Source organism: Camelina sativa, chromosome 16 (genome assembly GCF_030686135.1).
Source record: "Camelina sativa cultivar CO46 ecotype springtype chromosome 16, ASM3068613v1".
NCBI lineage: Eukaryota > Viridiplantae > Streptophyta > Magnoliopsida > Brassicales > Brassicaceae > Camelina > Camelina sativa.
Genome location: NC_141895.1, coordinates 393,469 through 420,307, shown reverse-complemented (window position 1 = coordinate 420,307; position 26,839 = coordinate 393,469). Strand labels below are relative to the sequence as shown.

The window sequence follows — 26,839 nt, the reverse complement described above, 5'->3', positions numbered from 1 at the left end:
ACGTTTTGATATGCTTAGAACAAAAACAAAGTTAAACGTCTTTTTCAGTTCTCCGATCCTTTGGTCGGCGTGTGTGTGTTGTGCTTGTGCATGGTTGTAAGATGTAAATGGCCAACATGTTTTTTGATCGTGCATTACACTATGAGAATCCCAAACATGATTATCACTAATTTAGTCACATTCGAAGATAACATTTATATATTATTTATTCAAATTGTTATCACTCTTAACATTTTCTTATAAATCCCCATTTGATGAAGTCGTTTAACTCATCCCAATTCATATACAAAGAACACACAAAAAAAGGAGCTAGCTTAAGGCAAAAGACAAGCTAAACGCTCCGCAATGGCGATCACACGCGCCTCCTTTTCCATTTGCCTCATCCTCTCCTTGGTTACCATTGCCACTGCTGATTACTACTCTCCCTCATCTCCTCCTGTTTACAAGTCACCGGAACACAAACCCACCCTTCCACCTCCGGTTTACACTCCACCGGTTTACAAGCCTACCCTTCCTCCTCCAGTCTACACTAAGCCAACTATCCCACCCCCGGTTTACACTCCACCGGTTTACAAGCCTACGCTTTCACCTCCGGTTTACACTAAGCCAACTATCCCACCCCCGGTCTACACTCCACCGGTTTACAAGCCTACTCTCTCACCTCCAGTTTACACCAAACCAACTATCCCACCTCCGGTCTATACTCCACCGGTTTACAAGCCTACTCTCTCCCCACCGGTTTACACTAAGCCAACTATCCCACCTCCAGTTTACACTCCACCGGTTTACAAGCCGACACTCTCCCCACCGGTTTACACTAAGCCAACTATCCCACCTCCGGTTTACACTCCACCTGTTTACAAGCCTACTCTCTCACCACCGGTTTACACTAAGCCAACTATCCCACCTCCGGTTTACACTCCACCGGTTTACAAGCCTACTCCTTCAGCTCCGGTCTACAAAAAGTCTCCAAGCTATTCATCTCCTCCCCCTCCATATGTGCCTAAACCAACCTACACTGCACCAGCCAAACCATACGTCCCAGAGATTCTTAAGGCGGTTGATGGCATCATCCTATGCAAAAACGGCTACGAAACCTACCCTATTCTAGGTATAAAAAAATACATACTTAAGCGTTCCAGATTAAATATTTACTATTAACAACAAAATCTCTAATCATATACTAACTTTTAATTTATATTCATGTAGGAGCAAAGGTAAAAATTGTGTGCTCCGACCCAGCATCATATGGGAAAAACAAGAACGAGGTTGTGATCTACAGCAATCCCACTAACTCTAAGGGTTACTTCCACGTGTCGTTGACCGACATCAAGGATCTAGCTTACTGCCGTGTCAAGCTTTACACATCTCCCATCGAGTCTTGCAATAACCCGACAAATGTCAACAAGGGTCTCACAGGAGTTCCCTTGTCGTTGTACGGATACCGTTTCTACTCCAACAAAAACTTGAAGCTCTTTAGCGTCGGACCTTTCTACTACACCGGTCCTAAGGCTGCTCCCGCCACTCCCAAATATTGATCGTGATGATCATCTTGCATGCTCATGATGCATTAATTATATGAGGTCACTTAAATCAATATTTTTTTGTTTTGAGTTTTTTTCCCTTGAAAATGTTCATTTGTTTGTTTGTTCCGAACCTTCCGATTTCATTTGCTTCGCAGCATTCCCAAATGCAATCTATCATTTTGGTTATGCTTTTATTTTATATAATTATATATTAAATTATGTGGGGAATTTTATTGTCTGATTATGCGACTGCATAATAATAATATTAGTATTCTTCCGGGATGATTAAAGTTATATGGTAAAAGTACTTGATAATTTATGGCCATTACGTACAACACGTGTCTACTGAAAACATAAACAACGATTTGTCTAGTTAACGAGTTTATTGCTCTAGTCATTAACCATTGATGGATTGCACAATATGAATCAGCAGCATTATTTTAACTAAATATACATGGAGTATGAATTACAAGAGCGCCATGAATCTATTAGTATAGGATAATACCAAATGATATTTGTGATAATACCAAATGATATTTGTGATACTCTTGTATAGATTTGAGTATATCATAATCTCTTGTACTATATATAGGATACACGTTTGATTAATGAAAATTAAGTTTTCACATTTCTTACATGGTATTAAAGCAAATCTGATCTTAAAAACTTTTTTCTCTTCGTTTTCTCTTTGTTCTACTTCCTCTGTTTTCCATTTCTCCTCTGTTTTTTGTTCTCTGATCTCATGGCAAAAAAAGCTTCCTCTGAATTTGCTGAATCAGCCTCGATCTTTAACCCCTCCAGTCCTAAATCCACGCTGATCTCTCTCAATATGTCAAACATCACCAAGTTAACCCCGACAAACTTCATTACCTGGAGGTTGCAGGTTCGTACTCTCCTTGAGGCGGATGAACTTCACTGGTTCATCGTTGATGATTCCTGTATCCCTAAAGAAACAGTCAAACCTTCTAACGGTCCTGTCGTGCCTAACCCTGAGTTTGCCGCCTGGCAACGCCAAGACAAGATGTTGTATAGTTCTCTTCTTGGTTCACTATCTCTTGCGGTTCAACCAATTGTTGCAAGAGCAACCACGTCTCGTGAAGTATGGGAGATTTTTCATCGTACCTATGGCAAACCATCCAGTGGTCATATCAAACAACTCAAACAAGAAATCAAGCATCTCACCAAGGACAACAAGTCTATTAATGAGTACATGCGAATCATCGTTGACAAAACTGATCAACTTGCGCTTCTAGGTGCGGCCATGGAACATGAAGACCTGCTTGATGTTATCACCGGTGGTCTTGGTGATGACTACAGAGCAATTGTGGAGATGTTCAATGGTCGTGATGTCCCAATCTCCATTGATGAGCTCCATGAAAAGCTTTTCAATCGTGAAAACACTCTGCATAGTGAAGAAGTCATCCCCAACTCTGCTCGTGTCACGGCAAATAATGCTCAGTTCCGTTCTTAGCAAGGACGTGGCTCCTTTTCTGGTAATCGTGGAGGCCACTCCAACTCTCATGGTGGCTACTCACCCTCTCGTGGAGGATTCCGTCCACCTCGTCCCTACCTTAGGAAGTGTCAGATTTCTGGAGTGCAGGGTCATGGTGCCAAACGATAACCGCAATATCAGCAGAGTATCTCCACCTCTCCTCACCAACAATACTCACCTCATCAGGCATCTCCCTATCGTGGTCTTCTACCTTGGCCTGCGTCTGCTTCGCATCTCCCGTTTCCGTCTCCACAATGGTCTAGTCAGGCACACCATACGACTGCAACCTCTCATGACTTGTATCCGTAGCTTCTGCACAGTGGTGCTTCACACCACATTGCTAGTGATCTCTCCAGTTTATCTCTACACTCTCCTTACACTGGCGGTGTGAGTGTAACGGTTGGCAATGGAGTTGCTCTCCCGATCACACACACTGGCTCCACCATTCTCCCTTCCACCTCTCGTTCCCTCTATCTTAATAATGCTCTATGTGTTCCATCAATACACAAGAATCTTATATCAGTGAACAAACTTTGCAAAGCTAACAATGTTTTGGTTCAATTTTGTTCTTTTGATTTTCAGGTGAAGGATCTCAAAACGGGGACAACTTTACTCAGCGGCAAGGCCAATGAGGGAGTGTACGAATGGCCTCTGAAACACACTTCACCCATCTCTGCTTTTTTATGCTCCAAATCCTCTCTTGCGGATTGGCACTCTTGCTTATGACACCCACATTCTCATACTCTTCGCCATATGATTTCTAGTTTTTCTTTACCACTTTCAAACGCATTGTCTTCTTCTCTTATTTGCAACTCTTGTTCCAGTAATAAAATTCACAAATTGCCTTTCTCCCCCTCAACTCTTGTCTCAAAAGCCCTCTTGATATTATTTTCTCTGATGTCTAGACATCACCAGTTACTTATGTTGATGGTTACAAATACTATGTTCTTTTTGTTGATCACTTCACCCGGTACTCCTGGCTATATCCATTGAAAACAAAGTCACAAGTCGCTCAAGTATTTCCTCTCTTCAAATCTCTGGTTGAAAACCGCTTCAAGACTACTATCACCACCCTCTACTCTGACAATGGAGGAGAGTACATTGCTCTCAAACACTTCCTTGGCACAAATGACATCACACATCTAACGACACCTCAACACACTCCTGAACACAATGGCATTGCTGAGCATCGTCATCGTCACATCGTCGAAACCAGACTTGCTCTTCTCTCCCATGCCGGCATCCCGACATCATACTGGACGTACTCGTTTGCCACAACCGTGTACTTGATCAACCGTCTCACAACTCCAAACCTGTCGAACACATCACCGTACCAGCTCATGTTTCAGTCTACACCAAATTATGCCAAACTCCGCATCTTTGGCTGCCTCTGCTACCCTTGGCTTCGCCCCTACGGTCAGAATAAATTCTAGTCCTGGGATTTTAAACCGAACCGAAATAACCGAACCGAACCGAACTGAAGGATTGTCTTCTCGGTCTTGGCTTTATGAACTCCGTTGCTGATGCATCTCTCTTCATCCTTCGCACACGCATTGCTTATGTCTACATTCTTGTTTACGTGGATGATATCATAATCACGGGTTTGTCTCTGGCTGAAATCACTCGCATTACCACTCTGTTCGCTGCCAAGTTCTCTCTCAAGCAACTTGGGAATCTCTCCTATTTTCTTGGGATGGAAGCTACTCATACTCCTGCTGGTTTGCTCCTTACTCAAACAAAGTTCATCACTGATATACTTCGTAAAACAAAGATGTTTCATGCTAAACCGGTTGCCACACCTATGTCCTCTTCGGATATTCTCACGCTAGCTATCGGGACTGTTCTCTCTGATCCGACTGAGTATTGTGCTACTGTTGGGAGTCTACAGTATCTGGGTCTCACTCGTCCTGATATCGCCTTTGCGGTAAACCGACTTTCTTAGTTTATGCATAAGCCAACTGATGTGCATTGGGTTGTTGTGAAGCGTGTCTTTCGTTATTTGGCTGGTTCTCCTCACAAAGGCATTTTTTTCTCAGCCTCGACTCCTCTCTCTCTCTTCATGTGTACTCTGATGCAGATTGGGGAGGCAACCGTGATGATTACACCTCTACTGGTGCGTACATTGTCTATCTTGGCAAGCAACCTGGTCCTCGAAGAAACAGACCGGTGTCTCTCGGTCCTCTAATGAAGCAGAGTATATGGCTCTTGCAAATGCAGCGTCTGAAGTTAGGTGGCTCACCTGTCTAATGACTGAGCTTGGTCTTTAATCTCCTGCTGTTCCGGTTATGTTTTGTGATAATATTGGAGCTACTTACTTGGCGGCCAATCCGGTTTTCCACTCCCGGATGATACATCTGGCTCTTGACTATCATTTCGTCAGAGAACAAGTCCAGGCAAAGGCTCTTCGTGTCTCTCACATCTTCTCGGCTGATCAGCTTGCTGATGCCTTGATCAAACCGCTTCCTCGAGCGCGCTTCCTTCAGCTTATTTCCAAGATTGGACTCTCTTCTCAGCGTCCATCTGGAGGGGACATATTAATATAGGATAATACCAAATGATATATGTGATACTCTTGTATAGATTTGAGTATATCACAATCTCTTGTACTATATATAAGACACACGTTTGATCAATGAGAATTAAGCTTTCACATTCTCTACAGAATCAGCAGCATTATTTTAGTCGTGCGACCAAGTCTCGCACTTAATAATAAAAAAAAAAGTCTCGCATTTGTATACTACGTACATGACAGAATTAAAATTCGTATATTATGCGCCTTGTCAAATACTAGTATACATCGTGCAGCAGGATCTTGCAGTCTAGTGTCAACATGTTGATTTTGTCCTCTTCAAATATGTGTTTATCGCGATGCCGTGTTGTGGGCACCAGATAACACCAACGGGCAACGGCATTACTAGCCCTATAGGCTAGTAAAAAAAAAAAAAAAATTACTAGCCCTATAGTAATAGCAATTACTAGTAACGGCTACTTTTATCGATTAATAAACGATTAAAATCTACATTTAAATTTATAAATTTGGATTTGTGTCATAATCATTAATCCATGCGTTATGTACCGAACTCAATCCGCATTTTTGGACTTCACACCTGAAATTAGGTAATCGTTCGACTTATGTCTATTAAATGTAACGGATGTCGACCCCTTTTTCCCCCTTTTAACAAGAGTGTGGGTTGAATTGAGAGTCAAATATCATCTATCAAACATTTTTGGTCGACATATATGTTATATCAATGCATTATACATGCATGTATAAGGAATAAGTAATTGGTAATTTGACCCCACAAATCAATATGAAAATCGGAGACATGTGCACGAAAAAATAGCTTTTGAAACTAAAAGCTGCCTCGTCGTTATAATTTGTTTATTAAGAGGAAAAAGAAACTAAGAAATGAATCAGATTCCACTTTCTTTCTTAACCCATGCACACCGCACGCGAGTCGGTCGGATGGTCCACCCCTTTTCGAGTCTTTGAGTCCACGTCAGTTTTGTGTACGTGTCAATACAAGAGTCAAAACTCCATCCTACCTAATACCACATATTGCATATATATAACTATCAATTAATTAATTTCGGAAAGTTGCTTTAGTTGTATTGTAATTAACCACTATTCTATTACAAGTAAATTATTATTGAATGATTTGCATTGTGTATCCATTTTCTCATAACACAACTATACACGGCCGACATTGTACGATTGAAACAACATTTTGACTAAAAAACAATAGATGGATTATTAATCTTTTAGTACAAATCTGTACAAAAACATTAGAGGGCCAACATAAGGTTAAAAATAATAATTAATGAATGAGATTTAAACTTGTAATTACAGAAACAAGATAATATCTCGATCACATGACTTCCTTAAACCGTTGAGATTACACTTCACTTATTTTAGTTACATGTCTCCAAATCAACCATTTTAAGAGGAGGAGAAAAAACAAAGAGAATAATTTTGGTCTGGGAGGGTAATTCGCTTAGCGATTGCTTCTCCCTACTCTTAAAACGACACCGTCCAGTATATACATTGATCAACGGCTCCGTTACTTTATACATCACTTCCGTTCGCTTTTTTTCTGTTTTTCCAAACGCCGTCTCTCTGTAAAAGCAAACGTCTCAGTGATCGCCACGTGGATTTCCAAAACGCCATGTGTCGTCTTCCATGCCACTAATACGATTTTGCCCGCCCACCGAGTCCGAATTACCAGCTCGAATATCATGCCCACCCGTTTCCCCCCAAGAACCGGGTCGGATTCAATCACTGTCCAATGTTGCAAGAACAGAGGAAGTAATCAAATACTCCATAGCCTTTTCAATGAAGCCCGGTTATTATTCGACCCGTTATCTCCGGGTAAACCCGAATTAGAATCTTCAAATTCCCTCGGAATCTCCACAATTATACCGACTAAATCAATCGGCGGTGCTCTCTCACAAGCTTCCGTCGGAAATCTCACCGGCGAACCGGAGGATGAAGACGGCGTCGATGACTCGGATTCGTCCGAGGATGACGAACTCCCGGCTTCGGTATCCTCAATTGGCTTAACCGATGGAAACAAGGCAGGAACCGGTTCGGATTCGGTAACCGGTTGTACAGGTTGAACCGGAGCTCTGCAAAGGGGACAGCTAGATCTCGACCGGAACCACGTGTCGATACAATCAACATGGAACACGTGGCCGCATTTGGGAAGGACACGTCCTTCGTCGTCTTCTTCGAACTCCGACAAGCAAACAGAGCACTCCTCCAGTGGAGATTCATGGGTTTTGACGGAGTAGACGAATACCGGGATCTTCTCAAGCACCGTGGGATCGAGAGGAGAGAGGGACGCGGAGGATTGGGTGGGGTCTCGAGCAGCGGAGAGTGATCGGAGGTGAGCACTGATACGGCGGCGAATACGGCGGTTTTGACGGCGGAATAACCATCTGGCGTAGCTGTGAAAACAGAGGATTAAAATGACGGCGACGAAGAGGATGATGACTGAAGCAAGCATGATTTTGCCGTTAAGAGCGTAACGTGACGATCCATGGTTCATGTTTGCCCATATTGTCTTGCTACTGTCAAACACGTTACCACCCATTGTTTTAGGGAGAGAGAGAGAGAGAGTCAGAGAGAGAGAATGAAAGATGGAAGTGAGTGGGTGAAACGAAGAAGAAGAAGAGCGAGTGAGAAGTTTCCAATGTGCTGATGCTTCTGTGGGTTTGAATCTTCTTTATTTATAGACGACCAAAACTCATATTCATGTGAATTATTGGGCCCTCTTTATTATTATTATTTTATTTTATTTTTATTGTAATCTCCTTTTTCTATTATGTATATGTTTGTTTTGGTTTGGGATTTCTTGTTGATTTCGACTCAAGTAAGTTAACGTTATATGTATATACGAGTTATGTATATATTGCTAATATGAAGAAGAAAAAAAGATAATAAAACTTAAAAAGTGGAAAAAAAAGAGAAAAAGATCAAGGCTTTTACGAGTTGCGACTTTTATTTTTTTTGGTTTTCGCAGAACATATATATATTCGTGTAATAGCTACTTGAGCTTTGAACCCACTTGTTAGTTGTTAGATGTGAGTTCTTCATAAAATATCGTGGAGACATACTTTCAGCAAGTCTTTGACCGTAGTTTGCTTTATGATTTTTAACATCTTGCTCACCAAATCCTTTTTTCTTTTTTTTCTTTTTGAGAATTTTAATTTTAATACTGTTCAACTTACAGGTTTGTCATTTTTATTTTTATTTTAGGCATATCAGACTTTCTATATATCTTATATATATACTTTGATGTATCATTCTAGTTTACATTCAGCAATACCATATGTTGAAAATCTATATATATATATATATAAGAAAAAGATATAGTAGATAGATAGCAATATAAACACACTTAGTAATAAGTGAAAAATGCATATGGTCCAAACCAAATGAAACGAAACTAAAAAAAGCCATAACTAAATAAACAGAAACGAACCATAAAATCTAGTAACGAATTAGCTTTTGGATCTCCATGAGTCATGGGGACTCAAGTCTTAAAGTAGTTTTAGTTTTGCTTAAATGCTCAGAGAAAGACTGTCCCAATCTGCCGGCTCTTTTATTTCGTTCTTCCTTTTTTATTTTTTTCAATAGATATAATAAATCTTTTGCTTTATTTCGCTCTTCTTCTTTTGTTTCCCTCTAATAATTATTTTTAATTTTGTTTTTGTTTAATTTCCGTCAACACTATAGCTTTGTTTGGGGGGAGTCTCTTTCAAAACATGTCTTTAAGACCGTTTTACACATCAGAAACCTACTAAATTTTTTGTCGTGAAGAGGATTTTCAAATGGCCCTTCCTTGCCAACGACCTTTGATGCCTTCACCCTTTTTTATTTTTTGGGTCTTGTTTCTCCTTTAAATAACATTGGAACTCTTCTTTCTTTTCTTTTTTTTTCGCATTCGTATTTCCACTTTCCTTCATTTTCAACACTATTACAACTATTATTTATTTTTTTATAACTCAATAGTTCTTTCTGGAGAATTGTACTATTGAATATCTAACATCTTTCTAAGAACTTCGTAGGCCATTGGCGGTTCAAAATGATTAGACGCCTCCATGCCACTACGAATATTCCAATTTAACCTTACTTTACCGGTGGTCCATTTGGTAGACAAAGTAGCATGCATATAACAAAACTATACATAGGCTGGAATTTCACGTATATGCGTATAGTGGGATGGACTCGATTGCACAAGTCACGAACACTCACATGCTTCTTAATATGTAACATAAATATTACATGCATGGGTGTGTTCTTTTCGGTGTAGTTGCGGCAAGATCCGGCAACGCCAAATATAAAGGATGGAGAACATAAAATCCTCATTTTTCTTGACGATGTGGCAATAGTCGGAGACAAAACATTATAAATAGAGAGAGAGAGTGGATATATGTCGTTTGATTTTTTTGGGCGTCATTGGCGTTCCTTGCTGATCAATCAACGGTTAAACAGCAAACTAGTACATCAAACCAAGACTGGATGGATCTAAGTGACGCATAAACATTTTGACTATCGTACCAGTAACTTATATTTTTCTTTTAGACAATATATAAATTGAAAACGAGGACAGACAGAAAAAAAAAAAAAAAAAAAAAAAAGAGAACTTACTAATTCACCTTGTTTCGGTTGTGATATTCAGTTATAATACAACGCATGGATTGCAAAATTTATATATATCGTTGGTTTAGGGTGGAAAAGGGTGTGTAATTAGACTTGTTTCCACGTTGAGTATTTTTTATTTTATTTGGTTGGTCAGTCAAAAGTAAATACGATATAATAAAAAGGATAAGGTCGGCCATTGGTCAAAACATTCTACAACTTGAGAGAGAAAAAACTCAAAAAGGCTAATGCAACCCCATGTGCCGTGCGCGTGCGGGATAACATGAAAATATCATACTTTTTATACGTCTGATGAAAATTACTCATCTTCTACTTTTTTTTCTTCTTTATTTTTTCAGCACACTACAATCTTTTTTTTTTTCCTACAGAAACTATATATTCTATATTTTTAGTTTATCAGATAAAGTAGCTAAAATTTCAATTCGAATATCAATATATGCAATACAGATTATCAGCTTTTTATTAAAAGAAATACTATTGACAGGATTATCCACCAAAATTTGTATTAAAGCTGACAGGTTTCTTAATAGTCATGAAAAAGAGAAAAAATAAAGGAAACATTTGAAAAGGGGTTAGACCGAAAAAATGGATAATTCAGAAAAAAGTAAGAATTGTTTCATTAAAAAAAACGATTAAGAGTTATTACTTATCAGTATTTCACAATGTTTAAAGTACTACAAAGCGCACAAAAAGGTGTTGGAATAGTGTTTAGGGTGTCAGGCTGATTAAAGGTCTTCTAAGACCATTTTCACTCATAAGCAACTCATTTAAATTTCTTAAAATTAAATATTTAATATTTTATTAATAAAAGAAGATTTAACCATTCAGAAGAAAGAAATAAGAGAGTATCGTTCTCTCTCAGTTCCTAAAATGCTTATACAAGCAACGTTGCTTTAATTTCTCTCTTTTTAGTTATGTACTTTTAATATTTTTTAATATTTTAGTTAAAAGCAACCATATGCAAATCACCAGTCGAGATGCCCTAAATACATCAACTTGATAATGGGTCTGACTGGTAACATGTGTTACCATTCACTTAACTTGAATTATGGACTTAACTCAAATTTTATTTAAAAATATTACCAATCACTAACAAAACTAATATTTTTGAAGTTGAGTTTGAATAATCATGTGTTATGGTTGATGTACAAGTTTGAGGTATATCCTTTGTAAAATTGTTAACTCAAAAGATTATTCAACATCATGGAAATTCTCGTGTGTTAGAGTTGAGTTATCAGTTTTTTAAATGATTCAAACGATTATTTTTTTAAAAAGTATTTGTTATTTGTTTCTTTTTTTATGCTAAGCACCCGTAAACAACTTTGGTCAAAGATTTTTCTAAAATTTTCTAGTTTTCATCAAACTCTTTCAAACGAAAAACGTTGTTCCTACTATGATTCGTCGTTGAAACGTACGCGGAAATTTTAAGTTGTATATATAGATGCCTAAAGCTTATTGTCAAATAAGCACACTTTGAAGAAACAGTAGTATGGTTTTCTTTCTTCTACTCTTTTTATCCATCGAGTTTATATATATCTTTAAAAATATTAGTTCATATTACTAATATATTTTATTTGTTTTGATGAAGATGTCTAATGAAGGTGGTGCAGCTCGTGGCGAGGATGTTGGTGGGAGTGGAAGTACCCGCCGTAAGGTAATGAATATGTCACATACGCAGTTTAAAAACGTTGGATGTTTAGTATTTAATCTTTTAATGTGTATTATAGAAACAAATTGTATGGGATGATGAGTATATCAGAATATTCTTGGAGCTTCTTGATGTTGAATTGGCCAGAATTAGATACAAGCAGAAGCTACCGAAAGAAATCGGCCGAGTGCGGATTTGTGAAAAGTTTTTGGAACAAACTAAGATAAATCTTCCGTGGGATTCTTTCAAGAGCAAATACGATGCTTTGAGAAATAAGTGGAATGCTTATAAGAGGCTGAGAAATTTCACTGGAATACACTATGATCAGAACACTGGTTTTATTTACATGGATCATGTCATTATTCAAAGAGATAGGGTATGAAGGTGGAACCAAGAAAACGGGTTGTGATGGAGAATCGAGTCAGACGAAGACTTTTAATCTAGAAGATTAAAAATCTTTTAATAATATTCCTATTCCTTTTTCTAATGCATTTTAGGTTAAGTTTTTTTTTTTTTTTGGGTTCAATGCTAATAAATTAGTTCTATTTTTCTTTATGTTACATGGTTTATGATCAATAAAATAATTAAGTTCTAATCCTAGTTTTTTTTATTTATTCTCATCTATTTATAGGTCATACGATTAAACGAGTTGTATTCTCGGGGTTTAGAAAATCTTATAGAAGACGAGTTGCTAGAGTTGTACAATCTAGAAGATGATGAGTATATGGATACGATAATGCAATCTTTGATGGAGTATTACAATCGTTATTTTTCTAAACAACCAATGGCGGAAGAACGAGGATTAGGTTGGCAAAACCTTGAAAGGCAGATTCGTAACAAGCCGGTAAATTGTATGAACATGTTAAGGATGCATCCGGAAGCATTCAAGAACCTGTGCACAACGCTGGAGCAACGTTACAACTTACGAAGTACCGATAATATCAGTATTGATGATATGGTGGCAATATTTTTGGTTACATGCGGTCAGAATGCATCTCAACGCTTTGTTGGAATGACTTTTGGTCATTCCCAAGAGACTGCTTATCGAAAGTTCCATGAGGTATTGGACGCTGTAGAGAGACTTGCATGTGAGTATTTAAAAACTCCAACAACAACATCACTCCAGCACTATCCTCGTAAGTTACAAGAAGATTCAAGATATTGGCCTTTCTTTAGTGGATTTGTTGGAGCACTTGATGGAACACATGTCAAAGTAATGGTTGGAGGTAGTGATGCATTCAGGTATTTTGATAGAAATGGACAGAAAAGTCTAAACATAATGGCCATATGCGATTTAAACATGATCTTCAAGTATGCATGGCTAGGCGCGGCTGGATCCACACATGATTCATTGGTGTTGCAGTATGCAATAGATGGAGATCCTTTATTCCCGAGACCTCCTATAGGTAAGTATTATCTCGTCGATTCTGGATATGCGAACAAGCGGGGATTTCTAGCTCCATATAGAGGAAGCAGCAGAGAAAACATCAGATATCATCTTTCAGAGTTTGATGCAGGTGCTCCGAGGAACAAAAAAGAATTATATAATAGGTGGCATGCATCACTTCGTTCTGTGACAGAACGAACATTCGGAGTTTGGAAACAAAAATGGACGATTCTTGACAATTTGCCTCGTTATGATGTCAAGACTCAGAACAAAATTGTGCATGCTACTATAGTTCTTCATAATTTTATCAGGCTTCATAGAATTCCAGATGCTGATTTTGAAGACGAAAATGTCACTGCTCGAGATAGTCGTGGACAGTGATTTGCAGAAGGCGAGCTTAATCGACTTGAGGAAGAAGAGGTAACAAATGATGGCCAATATATGAATAACGTACGAAATGAGATAGCAAATATGCTATGGAATGCGTAGTCATTAGTTTCTCTCTTTTTATTTTCTATGTCTCAAATGTTTTTCATTTTTTTTACATAGGATCATTTTATTTATCTATTTTACTAGTAAGATTAAATGTTTATTTATCTATTTTAAATTATTCTATTTGAAAAATATTATTTTTCTTAATAATTTTTTTATTTTTATTTTTAATAGATACCGCACCTGATACATCAAAAATGTTACCAATCAGTCATTTAAAGAAAATGTTTAATTTATTTTTTACTGCAAATTCACTACATCAAACTGTCGTTTATACCAGGTAATTTTTAGTGCAAGCTACATCGAATTTTAATACTTAGTGCAACTCAGAGCCGTCTGATATTTTACAAACGTACAACTTTTAAGGAGCTCTGATATTTTACAATCAACCGAACCGTGTGAAAGTCGTAAATAAATGATGTAACAGCCAGTGAAGTTACACTTCGCTACAAGTCGTGGCCAGCTCATTCATCTCCCTTTTTCAATTTGCTTTATTTAAAATTTTCAACTTTAACTTTATTGCCTTTATTTTTATTTTATTTTTTAATTGTAAGAATAAATAAGTAAGGCAACATATTTTTTTTTCTGGTCAACAATTTATAAAATGAATATATATATCAATAATAAACGTTACCCGCTTTAAGCAAACAGAAAGGCAAAGCGATACCAATACCATGAGAGAAAAAAAAATGCAGAACAAGCCAATAAAATACTTAATATTTTTCATACATACGGTTTTGGTTACAGTTTATTTACATTATTTCGTTAGTTCCAAATTGAACGCTAACTAAAAAGCACACCACACGGTTATGGAGACGCAATGATCCAAAGTTTAAATTCGTGAACCTAACAAACGAACAAGCCGTGGGGAAAAAGGAAAGACTAAAGAGTAACTTTTGTATGTTGGATTTAATGAAATCTATTGATAGAGAAAACCCAAAAAGGTAAATTTATAAAGGATTGGATATTTTTGATCTAATCCAAAACTAGATAATGTGCTGAAGAAATGAAAAAAAAAAAAAAAAGTAAACTCAAATGAATCTTGTTAACATCATGTTATTTCGTCGGAATATTCCCTACGGAATCTCTGCGACCACAATAAAAAGAGTCCCCAAGCTCTCTTCTATTGTATTTTCTTATAGAACTTTTCTCGGCGTCAAAGATACTGACTGAATCAACTCGTAAGTACCAATCAGGGAGTTTTGAAAGACTTGTAACAAAAAAGAGTATCGCCCATAAAAAGTTAGACAGCGCATTGCCAAAGGAGGGAACTTGTGATTATTGGAATTTTAATAAATCTACATAAAGAGAACGTTTACTAGTTTTCATATTCATATTCATAATTACTAGATTAGTTGAGTCAACTAAGTTGACCAAAAAGAAACGAAAAGAAGAAAAAAAGAAAGTAAAGGTTGATCTCATATTCCGGCGGACCGGAGAGCATACTCTTGGACCAATGCAGCAAACAAAGACTGTCTCTCAAGCAAACGAACTGGGCTATCGTACTCTTTCGCTTTTCCTACACCCGTTAACAACAACTCCATTATTAACAATCCACCACAAAGTAAACTAAACAACTTGGGTTTGGGTGTTCCGTTTTTGTTTTCTTACCTGCGTCTATGACAAGAACGCGATCGCAGTCCATCACCGTTGGAATCCTATGAGCAATGCTGATAATGGTACAAGCCGCGAAATCCTCCCTTATGATCTTTTGGATCATAGCGTCAGTCTGCGAATCAACGGATGCAGTTGCTTCATCCAAAAACAGAATCCGGCTTCGTTTCAGCATTACTCTTCCTAAACAAAGTAACTGTCTTTGCCCTACACTCCAGTTCTCCCCGTTATCCGCCACTGTGACAGTAGTACAAGTATTCTCCAATGTTAACAATCATCATCTCGACACAAAATCTGTCAACTGTTTCATTACAAATCACTTTTTAACTCACCAAGAGAATCGAGCTTCTCGAGCTTGGAAGAAACAACATCCTTAAGTTGGCATCGCTCGAGACTCTGTAAAATAAAAAAACAGAGCAAATTTTATAAACCGTTGGATCAAGAATCGAAAAAAAAAAGGTTTAAACTTTTTAAATCGCTAACCAACCTTCCAGATTTCTTCATCAGAGTATTTCTCAGTTGGATCATTGTTACTCCTCACGGTTCCTTCGAAGAGAACAGGTTCTTGAGGAATGATACCAAATCTTGACCTTAGATCATGAAGTCCTAAAGTGCAGATATCAATCTCGTCGATGATTATCTTGCCACCAGATGGTTCCACAAGTCTAAACAAGACCTGAATCAAAGTCGATTTACCACTTCCTGTTCTTCCAACCACACCAATCTTCTCTCCTCCTTTAATGTCCATTGTAAGTCCCTTGAGCACAAGAGGCGTGTTTGGTCTATACCGCACCTTTACATCTTCGAGACGAATGTTACCTTTGTACGGCCAACTTGGAGGTGGACGGCTCTCTTTGATCTCCCATTTCGCTTCCGTGGGAATATCAGTGAACTGTTTGATTCTTTCAACAGAAACCATCTTGTTCTCTATGAAACAGCTTAGATATATCGCCCAAAACAGAACACCGTTCAGCGATAGTCCGTAAGAAAGTGATAGCCCAACATTCTCTGGTTTGATAATGCTGCTTGGTAATAAGACCATGAACAGAGCAGAGATGCAGAGTACCCAGCTCCCAATAAGCTCTAGTCGAAATCCGAGCCATTCGTTTGAACCATTGTTGTGGAAGTCCATCCTGAGATTGTCGTTGACTCGCTTCACATTCTCTTGCCTAAACATTTGCTGTTTCTTGAAAGATCGGATCGTCATCACCCCAGCTATGCTCTCTGAGAAATGGTGGATTACTGGGGCCTTGGTGATTGAGTCAAGACGAGTTAGTTCCCTAGATGATGCAAGGTAATACCCCTGTTGGATCCAAAAATCAATCAGATTGTTTTTGTACAGATAACATCAAAGAGCTACTAGCATCAGAACAGAAACATCTCTTTTCCACACTTACCCGGTACCAAATGTTAAGCCATCCAAGCGGAATTATGAAGAAAACAGTTGGCCAAGCGTATTGACAGGTTACTATGAAGATACTGAGCAGAGTAGTATACATTGTGGCTACTAATCCTATCATGAACGGGATGAAGATATCCACATTGGTCTGATCAGTTGATGCCTGCAATAAACATTATAATGAGAGACTAATATGTCTTTAAATTGAAATCTTTCTGGTTTTCTATATTTTAAATGGAGAAAGTTATCTAACCCGACTGAGGATTCTTCCCGATGGCGTGGTGTCGAAGAAAGACATTGGTGCGTGCACGAGACTGTTGAGAATCTGTTTGAAGAAGATCTGAGCAGTCTTGAGGCCTAAGTGAGTGACGTAAAATGCACGGATGCATACAAGAACAATGGAAACAGCAGCTATAATTACATAGACGCGGATGAAGACTGTAGCGTCGAAGGAAACCTCGTTTTTGGCTGATGTTTCATAGGCAAGCCAATAATCACTAGCCATTAAAGAGCCTTGCCAAGCTACAGAGAAGACTAGAACAAGTATTATTCCCCACCAGCCATAAGCTTCGGTTGAGTAAAGTTTGTAAACTTGAAAGCTCACTTGTCCGACTTCTCTTTCTTCGTCTTTGATCAGTCTTGATCCATCTTCTGGGATGTTGGATCCGAGAAACGACTTGATGCTTTCATCGTTTAGCTCGCCCAAACGAGGAGACTCTATTGAAGTAGTTCTTAGTATTCTTGGAGACTCCATTGAAGTAGTTCTATGTATACTTGGAGATTTTGGTGTTGGTGGTAAACGGGGAGATTCTATTGAAATAGTTCTCTGTGTTCTTGGTGATGCCACTGGCACATTTGCTGCAGTGGACGATGCTGAGCCAGCTTCAACTAGCTCCATTGATGTCTCGTGCGCAGCTACCAGTTCCCCAAAATCTAACCCGGAGCTCACTAGTTCGTCGTATCTTCCTGACTGCACGATCATTCCATCTCGCATAACCTGTAATATGGAACCATTCATTACCAAATTCCTAAAATCCTGAACTCAAATAAGTTTACATTTTTTGTTCCTTGGAATTGTACCAAGATGCGATCAACGTTGTGAAGGAAGTCTACTTGATGAGTTACTAGCAAGATTGTCTTTCCTTTTAAGGCTCCCCTTACACATTTCTGCAGACACATAATCACAAATAAAGAAAGAAGATTAAGTTTTATGCTTTATAATTTTATTTTGATGAACTTAAAACTGATAGATGATTAAGTGTTCACACCTTGAATATGTCTGAACCAGTATGAGCATCCACGGCGCTAAAGACATCATCGAGTAAATACACATCTGATTCCTGATAAACCGCTCGTGCAAGTTGTATCCTCTGCTTCTGACCTCCACTAAGGTTAATTCCGCGTTCCCCGATCTCAGTCTGGTCTCCAAACTCCATAATCTGCATATCTTTTTCTAAACAACAAACCTTGAGAACTTCATTGTACTTGCCTCTCTCCATGGGAAGACCAAACAATATATTGTCTTGAACCGTTCCGTTCTGAATCCACGAAGTTTGTGCTACATAAGCCGTTGTCCCACAAACTCGAACCTTGCCTGAAAGTTTGTGCATTTCGCCGAGAACAGAAGCTAACAGTGACGACTTCCCTGATCCAACTGTCCCTACAATCGCAGCGAGTTCTCCTTTCTTAACCTCAAAGTTTATGTTTTCAATTGCAGGCACATCGTCTTCATCATCCCAACTAAAGCTCCCATCTTTGATCTTCACAGCGACATTCCCGTCACACCCTTGGCTCCTTTCCACAGTCTCTTCCGACAGCTCTCGGCTCATCATGTAAGCGTCAAGTCTTCCTAGAGAGATCATAGCCTGAGAAAGAGAGATCATAGACTGCGGAAACGTCCTGATCGGTTCTTGAAGAATCTTGAAAATCGTTGTCGTGGTGAAAACGGTGCCTGCATCAAGCTTGACACCCAAGAAAACCGCGGTTGCGAAAGTGAGCGCTGAGATCAACACCGGCGTGCTCCATAGCACAATGATGTTCCCAGCGATGGAGTAAAGAAACTTGGATAGCCAACCAAACTCCATGTCTCTATACTTGAGAATCCTCTCGTTGAAATGGTCTTCCCAAGCTTGAAACTTGATCACTCTCATGTAATTAAGCATCTCATTAGTTGCTTTCATCCGTGAGTCACGGTTCATCATCAGGCTAAACTGAAACCTATTGTTTCGTTTCGTCCCCAAGAGAATGAACATGAAAATACCGGTTAGACCGATGATAGTAGTCACGACAGAAGGTCCAAGAGTACCGTAGAGAAGCACAATAGCCACAGTTACTTGCAAAGGCATGAGCCAAATTGCGTGGAGCTGAAGCATCATATCAGAGAGCTGCTGTGCATCAACGGCCATGTAGTTCACGATTTGACCAACGCCGTGGTTCTGACGAGCCGAGCCGGTTAGCTTCAACCCTTTCTTGTAAAGAGCTGTAATGAGAGTGGATCTTATAAGCATCCCTAGCTTCTGAGAATTGAAATTGAACTGATGAGTCGACAAGACCTCGACGAATTTAGCGACCAGGAGGATGAGGACGAGGTAGTAACCCTGCGACGGCGACGATCCTTTGCCGGAAGTGAAATCGACGAAGCTTTGGATGAGAACGGGACCGACGTAGATGACACAGAGACGGATGATGGCTAGAACCGCCGTGAATGCGATCTCCTTCCAGAAACATCGGATGAGAGTCGTACGGACGGGGTTTCTCGAGTTCTCTTGAGGTTTGGGCCATTTCGATTCGAAGAGAGTCGCGAGCTTCTCTGCCCTGTGCTCCGGTGAAAGAGTCGGGACTTGGTCGAGGTTTAACGGAGATTTGTAGCCTTTGCTAAGTAACGGGTTCATCCATAACCAGAACGTTTTCGATACGAACGATGCTGATGCGAACAGTGAAACGTTCTCGGATTTATCTAAAACGACGTCGTTTCGTTTCGCCGGGACCGTGACGCTGGTGGTTACTACTAGTCCGGTGGATCCTTTGATGGAGACGAGAAGAAGAACGGCGGTTAAAGGGAAGGAGATGAACGAAGCGACGTCGTCTGCTCTTAGAGTCGCGGCGGCGGAGTCGTCGGAGATTAGATGGAGAATACCGGAGACGGCGAAGAGGGCTGTGACGACGAAGTTGCAAACCCAGTAGATTCGTAACGATAACGGATGAGTCGAAGATGCGAATCTTTTTTGGTGGAGAACCAAAACGGCGATGACGACGTTAGTAACGGCGTGAGTTAACCAAAAGAGGGCATCGACGTTGGACCGAGAAGAAACAGAGGTGAAAGCCAAGACGCAGAGCACGACAGAGCAAAACGACAGGAGTATTGTTACTAAGATTGTCGTTTTGAACAACAGCCCCGTTGTTCTGGTTCGTGTTCTTCTTCCGAGTAGAGGCTTTGTGATGTCAGCCGCCTCACCGTTGGTTCTTGAAGAAGAAGAAGAGAAGAGTTTTTGGATAGCGAAGAAGACAAGGATGAGGAGGAAGAGAAGATCGACGGTGGAGGAGAGAAGTCGCTGAGGACAAGGAGAGAGGAAGATGAATCTTAGCCATTGGATTAGAGCTGGAAGAGATGAAGATGGCTCTATGACTGCTGATGAAGAACATGAGAGATCGGAGACCCAAGAAGACGAAAGCCACCGCATCGTCTCTCGCACAATAAACTTCCACGAACAACAAAATTATCTCTGAATTTATTATTACGATGATGCAATGATACTTACAAGTATATATTAAACAATTATAACCGTTGGAAAATACTTGCAAGTTACAACTACAAGGCAGCCGAGTGGAGAAAGAAGACAAGAGTAGTCGTACTAGACTACAAGTGACTCAGAGTGAGTAGCTAAATTAGTATTTTTCATGATATAAAAGATTCACTGAATACTGTATTTGCAGGGACACGTGTGAAGAAGGGATCAGTTATAAATTTGGGTGGACACGAACGAATCATTGATTCGGGGAGTTGAAAAATGGATGTCACTTTCTGAACAAATTATTTTGTACTACTATACTTAGTGGAGAAATCTCTCCTTGTTTTTTTAAAATATAATTTCTATCCATGATCCATCCGACCATGTGACGTTTGTTTCGTTCTTTTGGTGTTTTCCTTTTCTTTTTCTTTGTGTTATGAATTCTGACAATTGAATAACAAATAGCACTAAAAGTCTAAACCTAACAAAATATAATAATGATTTTGATGGTTATATGATATATCATCAATAAGTGTATATATAATTTGATGAAAATTTTATCTAGATTAAAGAAACAGGTCTGTTTTTGTTTTTTAAAGCTCCCATCTACCAAATTTGGATGTGGAGAGAAACGGAAAACGTCATGGAGCTGCTCCAGTAATGTTTGGTGTGTCACGGTTAGTGATTAGCACCATGAGTAAAGAAACTCGCAATAGACTCATTCCCTTATCTGGGCAAAGACACAGTCCGTACGATACTCTCTTAACCTAGCTAATTTTGACTAATTAACACAACCCAGATAAGTCAAAATACATTACTTGAACTTTAAAGTTTTTTTTCAATGCAATCTTGTAAGAATGGTATGTCATCATGCGTGACCCTAATCACGAATAAAATCAATACTTATGTCATTGAGGGCAAACGCCATATTCTTGGATATATGCGTATGTACTCATGGAAAACGCACATAGATTCTCGTCTGCTCTATTGTCTTTTCTTTCTATTTTATTTTGAATAAATTTTTTTTTTTGTCATCTAATGTTATATTGATAATACTTGGAATGTTACACTGAGAAATACAACTTTGCTGGCGGAAAAACGATATATCCCCAGAGTCTAAGTCCAAATAAGGGAAGCTAGGCCGGCGGACAAAGGATAAGTCCCCGGAGTCAACTAAAACTACACAACAGAAAGATTAAAAGCCAAAACGAAAGAGATCGAAACCAAACAACTAAGAACTAGAGGCATAAACAATAAAACCTAAAAGATAAACACTAGTTCTAAACGAACAAATCGATCTTTTCTTCTGAAGTTCCTGCGAATGAGATGTACCAATGTTGCCCACGGCCACCACATCGATCACAAATGCCTCCTCCTATCACAGTGAGAGGTGATCTCTCGGAACCAAGAACCATGACTTCATAATCTGACAAGTAAAGGCTCAATTCAGAACCTCAAGCATTTCCAGATGGGGCGGAGACGACTGATGCGTCAAGGGTGCGCCTAGTTAGAAGCCATAAACGCAATCCGACATCCTCCAGATTCGGAAACGCGAAGACAAGGAGCGAGACAAAACAACCTCGATGAGCCTTGATACAAGAACAAGAACGACACTCATCTACAGAAGTTATCATCACCAGCAACTTCCACCTAAGAGCAGAAAGATCTAAAGCATAGAACCAAGCATAAACTTCACACAACAAGAGCCTCTTCTTAGAAAGGAGACGAACCAAGAGGGAGACTAAAAGATAAATCATGGCAATTAAACTGTAGACTAAAGCCCCGTCGATCTCAGATCCGGCACCATCTTCCTCGCACGAGCCACAAACCAAACAGATGAGAGACACTCGACCGCTTCCGCAAGACACCCAAAATCACACATCGAATCAACTAGATAGAAACCCCAAATGAAGGCCAAAAAACTTCCCAGAACTTAATACAAAAACTAAAAAGAAACGAGAAGAAACAAAGCAGGGAGACCAGAGCCGGTGCTAGAGGAGCCACCGCACTCTGGTCTCAGATCTGAGAAAAAATTTGAGCGGCGAGGGCTATTAGGTTTAGGCGAGCGAGAGAGAAAAAAAGTCTTTCACATGAACTTCTATTGAAGATTTTGAATAAATTAAGAAGAACATATTCACGTTTAGACACATAAAGCCTATTTTATTCAACATATTTAAAGTTTAACATAGGATATTATTTATTCATCATCATCATTTTTTAATCAAATATAGATGAATGAAAAGTTGAAAACAGGATTGATGAGAGCAAAACTTTCGCCAACTTAAAAAGCTGACTCCCATAATTATATTGGTTGTAAATGATTACTTTATTTGTTTATTCACTTATTGTTTAGGATTACTGCATATAATTTTCTCTCCCATAATTACAAGTTGACGGGGATCTTTATTTGTTTATTCACTTATTGTTTATGAAGGTCATCCAGGAAAAATAATAGCCTATCTAAAATAGCAACTTTCCGAGTTTGTAACGTTTTAATTACACAAAAATTAGACCATTTATCAAACAATTTCCTATATTTCTATTATTGTAAAAAGCACCTTTCCTGAAATATATCAACCCACCTCAGTACCCGACATTGCATAGTGCATGGTTGGACCCGTTTTGCCGTCACGTCGTCTCTTGTCTAATGTCTACTCTCCATTTTCACAAAATCCTTGACTTATGTTTTATTCCCTCGAAATAAGAATCCTTTTGTTCCCATATATTCTATATTGAGAAGACAAAAGTAAAGGATTGGGCTATAGCCCATAATGAAATAGGTATGCTCAATCATCAAATTGTGAACAAGTTAAGTTGCATGTCGAGTTCCATGGCCATATATATGTATGTTTCTTTCAGTTAGGATAGGATTGCATGTAACATAAATTGTAATTAATTATTGATCGGGAAAGTGATACAATTATGTTTCTTCAAATAGTTACATAGTTATTGTTATTGATTTAGGTTTTGATTCCGAATCCGAAGGGGAAGAGAGGGTCGTAGTTCTTGTCGCCAACGTTCATCGGAAGTTGGTCAACAGTCCTCATCCACGTGCGAGGCAGTGTACCAGTAAAGGGGTGATCACCAAACAAGACATCAGTGACTCCATTTCCTTCCGTTCCGGGAAGCCATGCGACTACAAGAGCATCGATCATGTCCATGTAAGGCTCGATCACGAGCGGACGTCCTGTGACTAGGACCACTAGACACTTCATCCCACTACCACACGTGTGGCTAATCGTGTCCGGACCTGGTGCATATATACCGAGCGTTTTGCTGTCCCCTCTCGTCTCTGCGTAAGGCTCTTCTCCCACGACCACAATTGTGTATGCTGCGTCGGCGTGAAGCTTCGATGTTTCTAGGTCTGGTGTCTCCACGTAAACAACTTCAGTGGTGGGATCTACTGCTTTCTGGATGGCTTCCAATATTGTACTTCCTATATATATATTTTGTAGACATTTCTGTGAATATATTATCTTAAGACTATTAAACCTTGAATATAATATAATTAGGAAAGATCCGAAAAACCAAGATATTATATGTATAATGTCCATCTCTGACATTGTGTATGTATTACCTCCCATTTTACCGGTAGGAAGGTGCAGTTTTGTGTTAATGGGGATAATTTCTCCAGTTCCGTTGAATCCTTGCCAAGTGAGAGTAAAGCCGCCGCATTGCCATCCCATGTTGTGTGCGTGTTGTCCCGCGACAACGATCTTTTTCACCTTCTTCGGGAGCGGCACAACTTTATCGCCGTTTGGCTTCCCGTTCTTTAGAAGCACCATTGATTTTCTCACCGCCTCTCTCGCAACTGCCCGATGAGCCTACAACATTGTATTAAAAATTCTCGCATCAGTTAGGTACAATAATAAGACTAACTATATAGTTTGATGCTATCTGCATGATAGTTTTTTTTGGTAGTAATCTATCTTCTTATGCTTTATGAAAAACGACGAATTAGCTTATGTATCAATTTGTACCTAAATTTATTATTTCACATGGTATTATATATATAATATATTTTCCATTAACAGTTTAAGATGTTTAATTAAATAAAACTTCTTTAATAAACAATTATGTATATAAACAAAAAATCTTGTGTCCTTTTGGATTTACCTCATTTCCAAGCTTTGTGGCATTCTCCACTACTGGATACGGGTTCTCAAAGAGACCGATAGAGAATTTAACTCTCAAGACCCTTCGTACAGCATCGTCGATACGGCTCATAGGGATGTGTCCTCCATTCACTAGTTTTGTCAATGTCGCCAAGAACTCTGGATACGTCCATGGAATCATAACCTACGCAACAAGAATTCGTTTTATTTAACATACCAAGAATCCGTTTCTTGATTGAAAGTAGAAACAAAAGTAAAAAAAAAAACCAACCATATCAATGCCGGCATTAATGGAAGCTTCAACGGAGTAAGTGTAATTTGCTCTGAATGGCGTTGTTATCCTATCAATTCCCAGCCAGTCAGAGATAACAAAGCCTTGGAATTTGAGAGTGTTCTTGAGGTAATCAGTGAGCATTGCGCGGTTCGCATGCATCTTAACACCGTTAAGACTAGAGTAAGAAGCCATGATTGATGCGATCCCTTTCTTGACCGCTATCTCAAATGGAGGCATATGGATACCAAAGATAGTAGCATTATCAGCCACAGTGTTTTCCTCATTGACTCCATTTGTTGTCCCTCCATCCCCGACAAAATGTTTGGCAACCCCAGCCACATTAATCCTAATCGCGTTTTTCACATTAGTTAACTTTATTAAAAAAAATTAGATAAAAATTAAACTAGCTAGGTAGTAGTTCTTTTTTTTTTTTTACTTTGAATCAGCAAGGTAAGGAGCATTTCCTTGTAATCCATCGATGATACCCTCGGTCATCATATTCACAACCTTAGTGTCTTCACTATAGCTCTCGTAACACCTTCCCCATCTAGGATCTCTGCAAACCTGTTCATCCAAATTTTCAATCCAAGTTAGAAACGGTTTATATACCTCTATATATATTATGTTGATCGATAAAATGTATATTATTTTCCACTTTTTTTTTTTTTTGTGTGTGTGTGTGTGTGTGTGGACAGAGTATATTTTCGACTTAATTACCGCAACACAAGGTGCAAAAACTTGAGCGACTCCTGTTGCTTTTGCTTCGAGCGCGGTTATAGCTCCAATCCTTTTAACAAGTTCAGGATCCCTACAACAAACGAACCATATCAAATACGTTAAATTTTTGAAAAAAAAAAACTAATGACACATTTTGTATAAGCTATATGATTCATTTATACATACCTAGTGGCGCCAATACCGACATTGTGGGGGAAAACGGTTGCATTAATAAAATTGTTGTGACCGTGAACCGCATCAATAGCGTAAAGCGCAGGGATTGCGAGCCTCGTCGAAAGACTCAATTTCTGGAAAAGGTTTATCAGTTGTATCCGTTCTCCTACATCTTTTCCGGTATCAAATGGATTGCTCAAATAGCTTCCTGTAATCTCGCACGTACACACCAGTTTCAATTAATAAGTTCATCATTCGAAATCTTCGGTAGATAATTAACAAAACAAAAAAAAAAAAATATATATATATATATATATATATATATATATTCCTAGCTAGCTAGTACCACATACCGATCAGGTACTTTGTGAAGATTTCGTCGCCGCTACCCTTGGACCCCAACTCATTCGTTGAGTAGTTGAATCGATCAAATTGACACATTTGACCAAGTTTCTCGGGTAACGTCATTCGTGACAACAAGTCTGCCACTCTCTCTTCCACCGCCGCTTTAGGATCTTTGTACTTAATATAGCCTCGGTTGGCAGCGGTGGCGTCTCCATAACGACAGGCAAACAATATCACAATCACTGCCAAGAAGTTAAAACTCTTGACGTCGTACATTGTTGCCGTCGTTAATGGAGACCCTTCTTAGATTCAGAGAGAATTCAGAATATTGATTAAAAAGATATATAAATGATCTTTCTAAATCCTGAATTGAAATGTTAACAAGAAGACATCATTTATACTAGTAATTTTTTTTTTTTTTTTCTTTTGTCTTACTTAGAAAAGTCCGTTAATTAATCCCGAACCGTAAAATTATTTAGTGGCTATTATTAATTACAATTAGTTGCCTGGTGCTCTAATTTTTTAAATCCTAACACTTGTATGAACTTCCAAAGCTTCTGTTTCCTGTTTTAACTCCCTCTCCATCAACGACTTAACCGTTTTCTGTTACGGAGAAAAAGAAGAAAAACAAAAAAATGCCCCTAATGTTAGCCCAGAAATTGTAATTGGACTCTTTATGGGCTTTATATTAGTAAGGCCCAATTAGTATAAAACGAATCATATAGGGAAGCTCAAGAGCGTGTGTGTTCGTTTACTACAGGGG

General features: G+C 38.9%; 4 protein-coding genes across 4 annotated transcripts; 1 reads left to right on the top strand and 3 right to left on the bottom strand.

The window, feature by feature from the left end:
* The first annotated feature begins 230 nt into the window (after positions 1-230).
* LOC104749054 (proline-rich protein 3-like) lies at positions 231-1,754 on the top strand. Its single transcript, XM_010470628.3, has 2 exons — positions 231-1,111; positions 1,210-1,754. The coding sequence occupies exons 1-2, from the start codon at positions 346-348 to the stop codon at positions 1,536-1,538; spliced, it is 1,095 nt and encodes a 364-aa protein (XP_010468930.2). The 5' UTR covers positions 231-345; the 3' UTR covers positions 1,539-1,754.
* A 5,066-nt stretch (positions 1,755-6,820) lies between these two features.
* Positions 6,821-8,361, bottom strand: LOC104749053 (RING-H2 finger protein ATL5). Its single transcript, XM_010470627.3, has one exon. The coding sequence runs from the start codon at positions 8,109-8,111 to the stop codon at positions 7,329-7,331; it is 783 nt and encodes a 260-aa protein (XP_010468929.1). The 5' UTR covers positions 8,112-8,361; the 3' UTR covers positions 6,821-7,328.
* Positions 8,362-14,965: 6,604 nt separating this feature from the next.
* LOC104749052 (ABC transporter C family member 14) lies at positions 14,966-20,654 on the bottom strand. Its single transcript, XM_010470626.2, has 9 exons — positions 20,523-20,654; positions 17,992-20,421; positions 17,804-17,890; positions 16,977-17,720; positions 16,722-16,886; positions 15,812-16,627; positions 15,657-15,720; positions 15,322-15,561; positions 14,966-15,229 (listed from the first exon to the last, which is right to left on the bottom strand). The coding sequence occupies exons 2-9, from the start codon at positions 20,401-20,403 to the stop codon at positions 15,129-15,131; spliced, it is 4,629 nt and encodes a 1,542-aa protein (XP_010468928.2). The 5' UTR covers positions 20,404-20,421; positions 20,523-20,654; the 3' UTR covers positions 14,966-15,128.
* Positions 20,655-23,328: 2,674 nt separating this feature from the next.
* LOC104753173 (uncharacterized) lies at positions 23,329-26,523 on the bottom strand. The gene is made up of 8 exons (XM_087491750.1): positions 26,085-26,523; positions 25,744-25,939; positions 25,558-25,648; positions 25,277-25,404; positions 24,838-25,186; positions 24,568-24,750; positions 24,029-24,275; positions 23,329-23,887 (listed from the first exon to the last, which is right to left on the bottom strand). The coding sequence occupies exons 1-8, from the start codon at positions 26,350-26,352 to the stop codon at positions 23,412-23,414; spliced, it is 1,938 nt and encodes a 645-aa protein (XP_087347876.1). The 5' UTR covers positions 26,353-26,523; the 3' UTR covers positions 23,329-23,411.
* Positions 26,524-26,839: the final 316 nt, after the last annotated feature.

Bases quoted from the DNA above. Each gene is read 5' to 3' on its own strand.
- LOC104749054 (XM_010470628.3), top strand. From the start codon at position 346: ATGGCGATCACACGCGCCTCCTTTTCCATTTGCCTCATCCTCTCCTTG. The intron at 1,112-1,209 runs GTATAAAAAAAT...ATATTCATGTAG, and splicing joins CGAAACCTACCCTATTCTAG to GAGCAAAGGTAAAAATTGTG.
- LOC104749053 (XM_010470627.3), bottom strand. From the start codon at position 8,111: ATGGGTGGTAACGTGTTTGACAGTAGCAAGACAATATGGGCAAACATG.
- LOC104749052 (XM_010470626.2), bottom strand. From the start codon at position 20,403: ATGCGGTGGCTTTCGTCTTCTTGGGTCTCCGATCTCTCATGTTCTTCA. The intron at 16,887-16,976 runs GTTAGATAACTT...TGTTTATTGCAG, and splicing joins CGGGAAGAATCCTCAGTCGG to GCATCAACTGATCAGACCAA. The intron at 15,721-15,811 runs GTTGGTTAGCGA...TTTATTTTACAG, and splicing joins CTGATGAAGAAATCTGGAAG to AGTCTCGAGCGATGCCAACT.
- LOC104753173 (XM_087491750.1), bottom strand. From the start codon at position 26,352: ATGTACGACGTCAAGAGTTTTAACTTCTTGGCAGTGATTGTGATATTG. The intron at 25,940-26,084 runs GTATGTGGTACT...GCGAGATTACAG, and splicing joins CTTCACAAAGTACCTGATCG to GAAGCTATTTGAGCAATCCA. The intron at 25,187-25,276 runs GTAAAAAAAAAA...AAACGCGATTAG, and splicing joins CCTTACCTTGCTGATTCAAA to GATTAATGTGGCTGGGGTTG.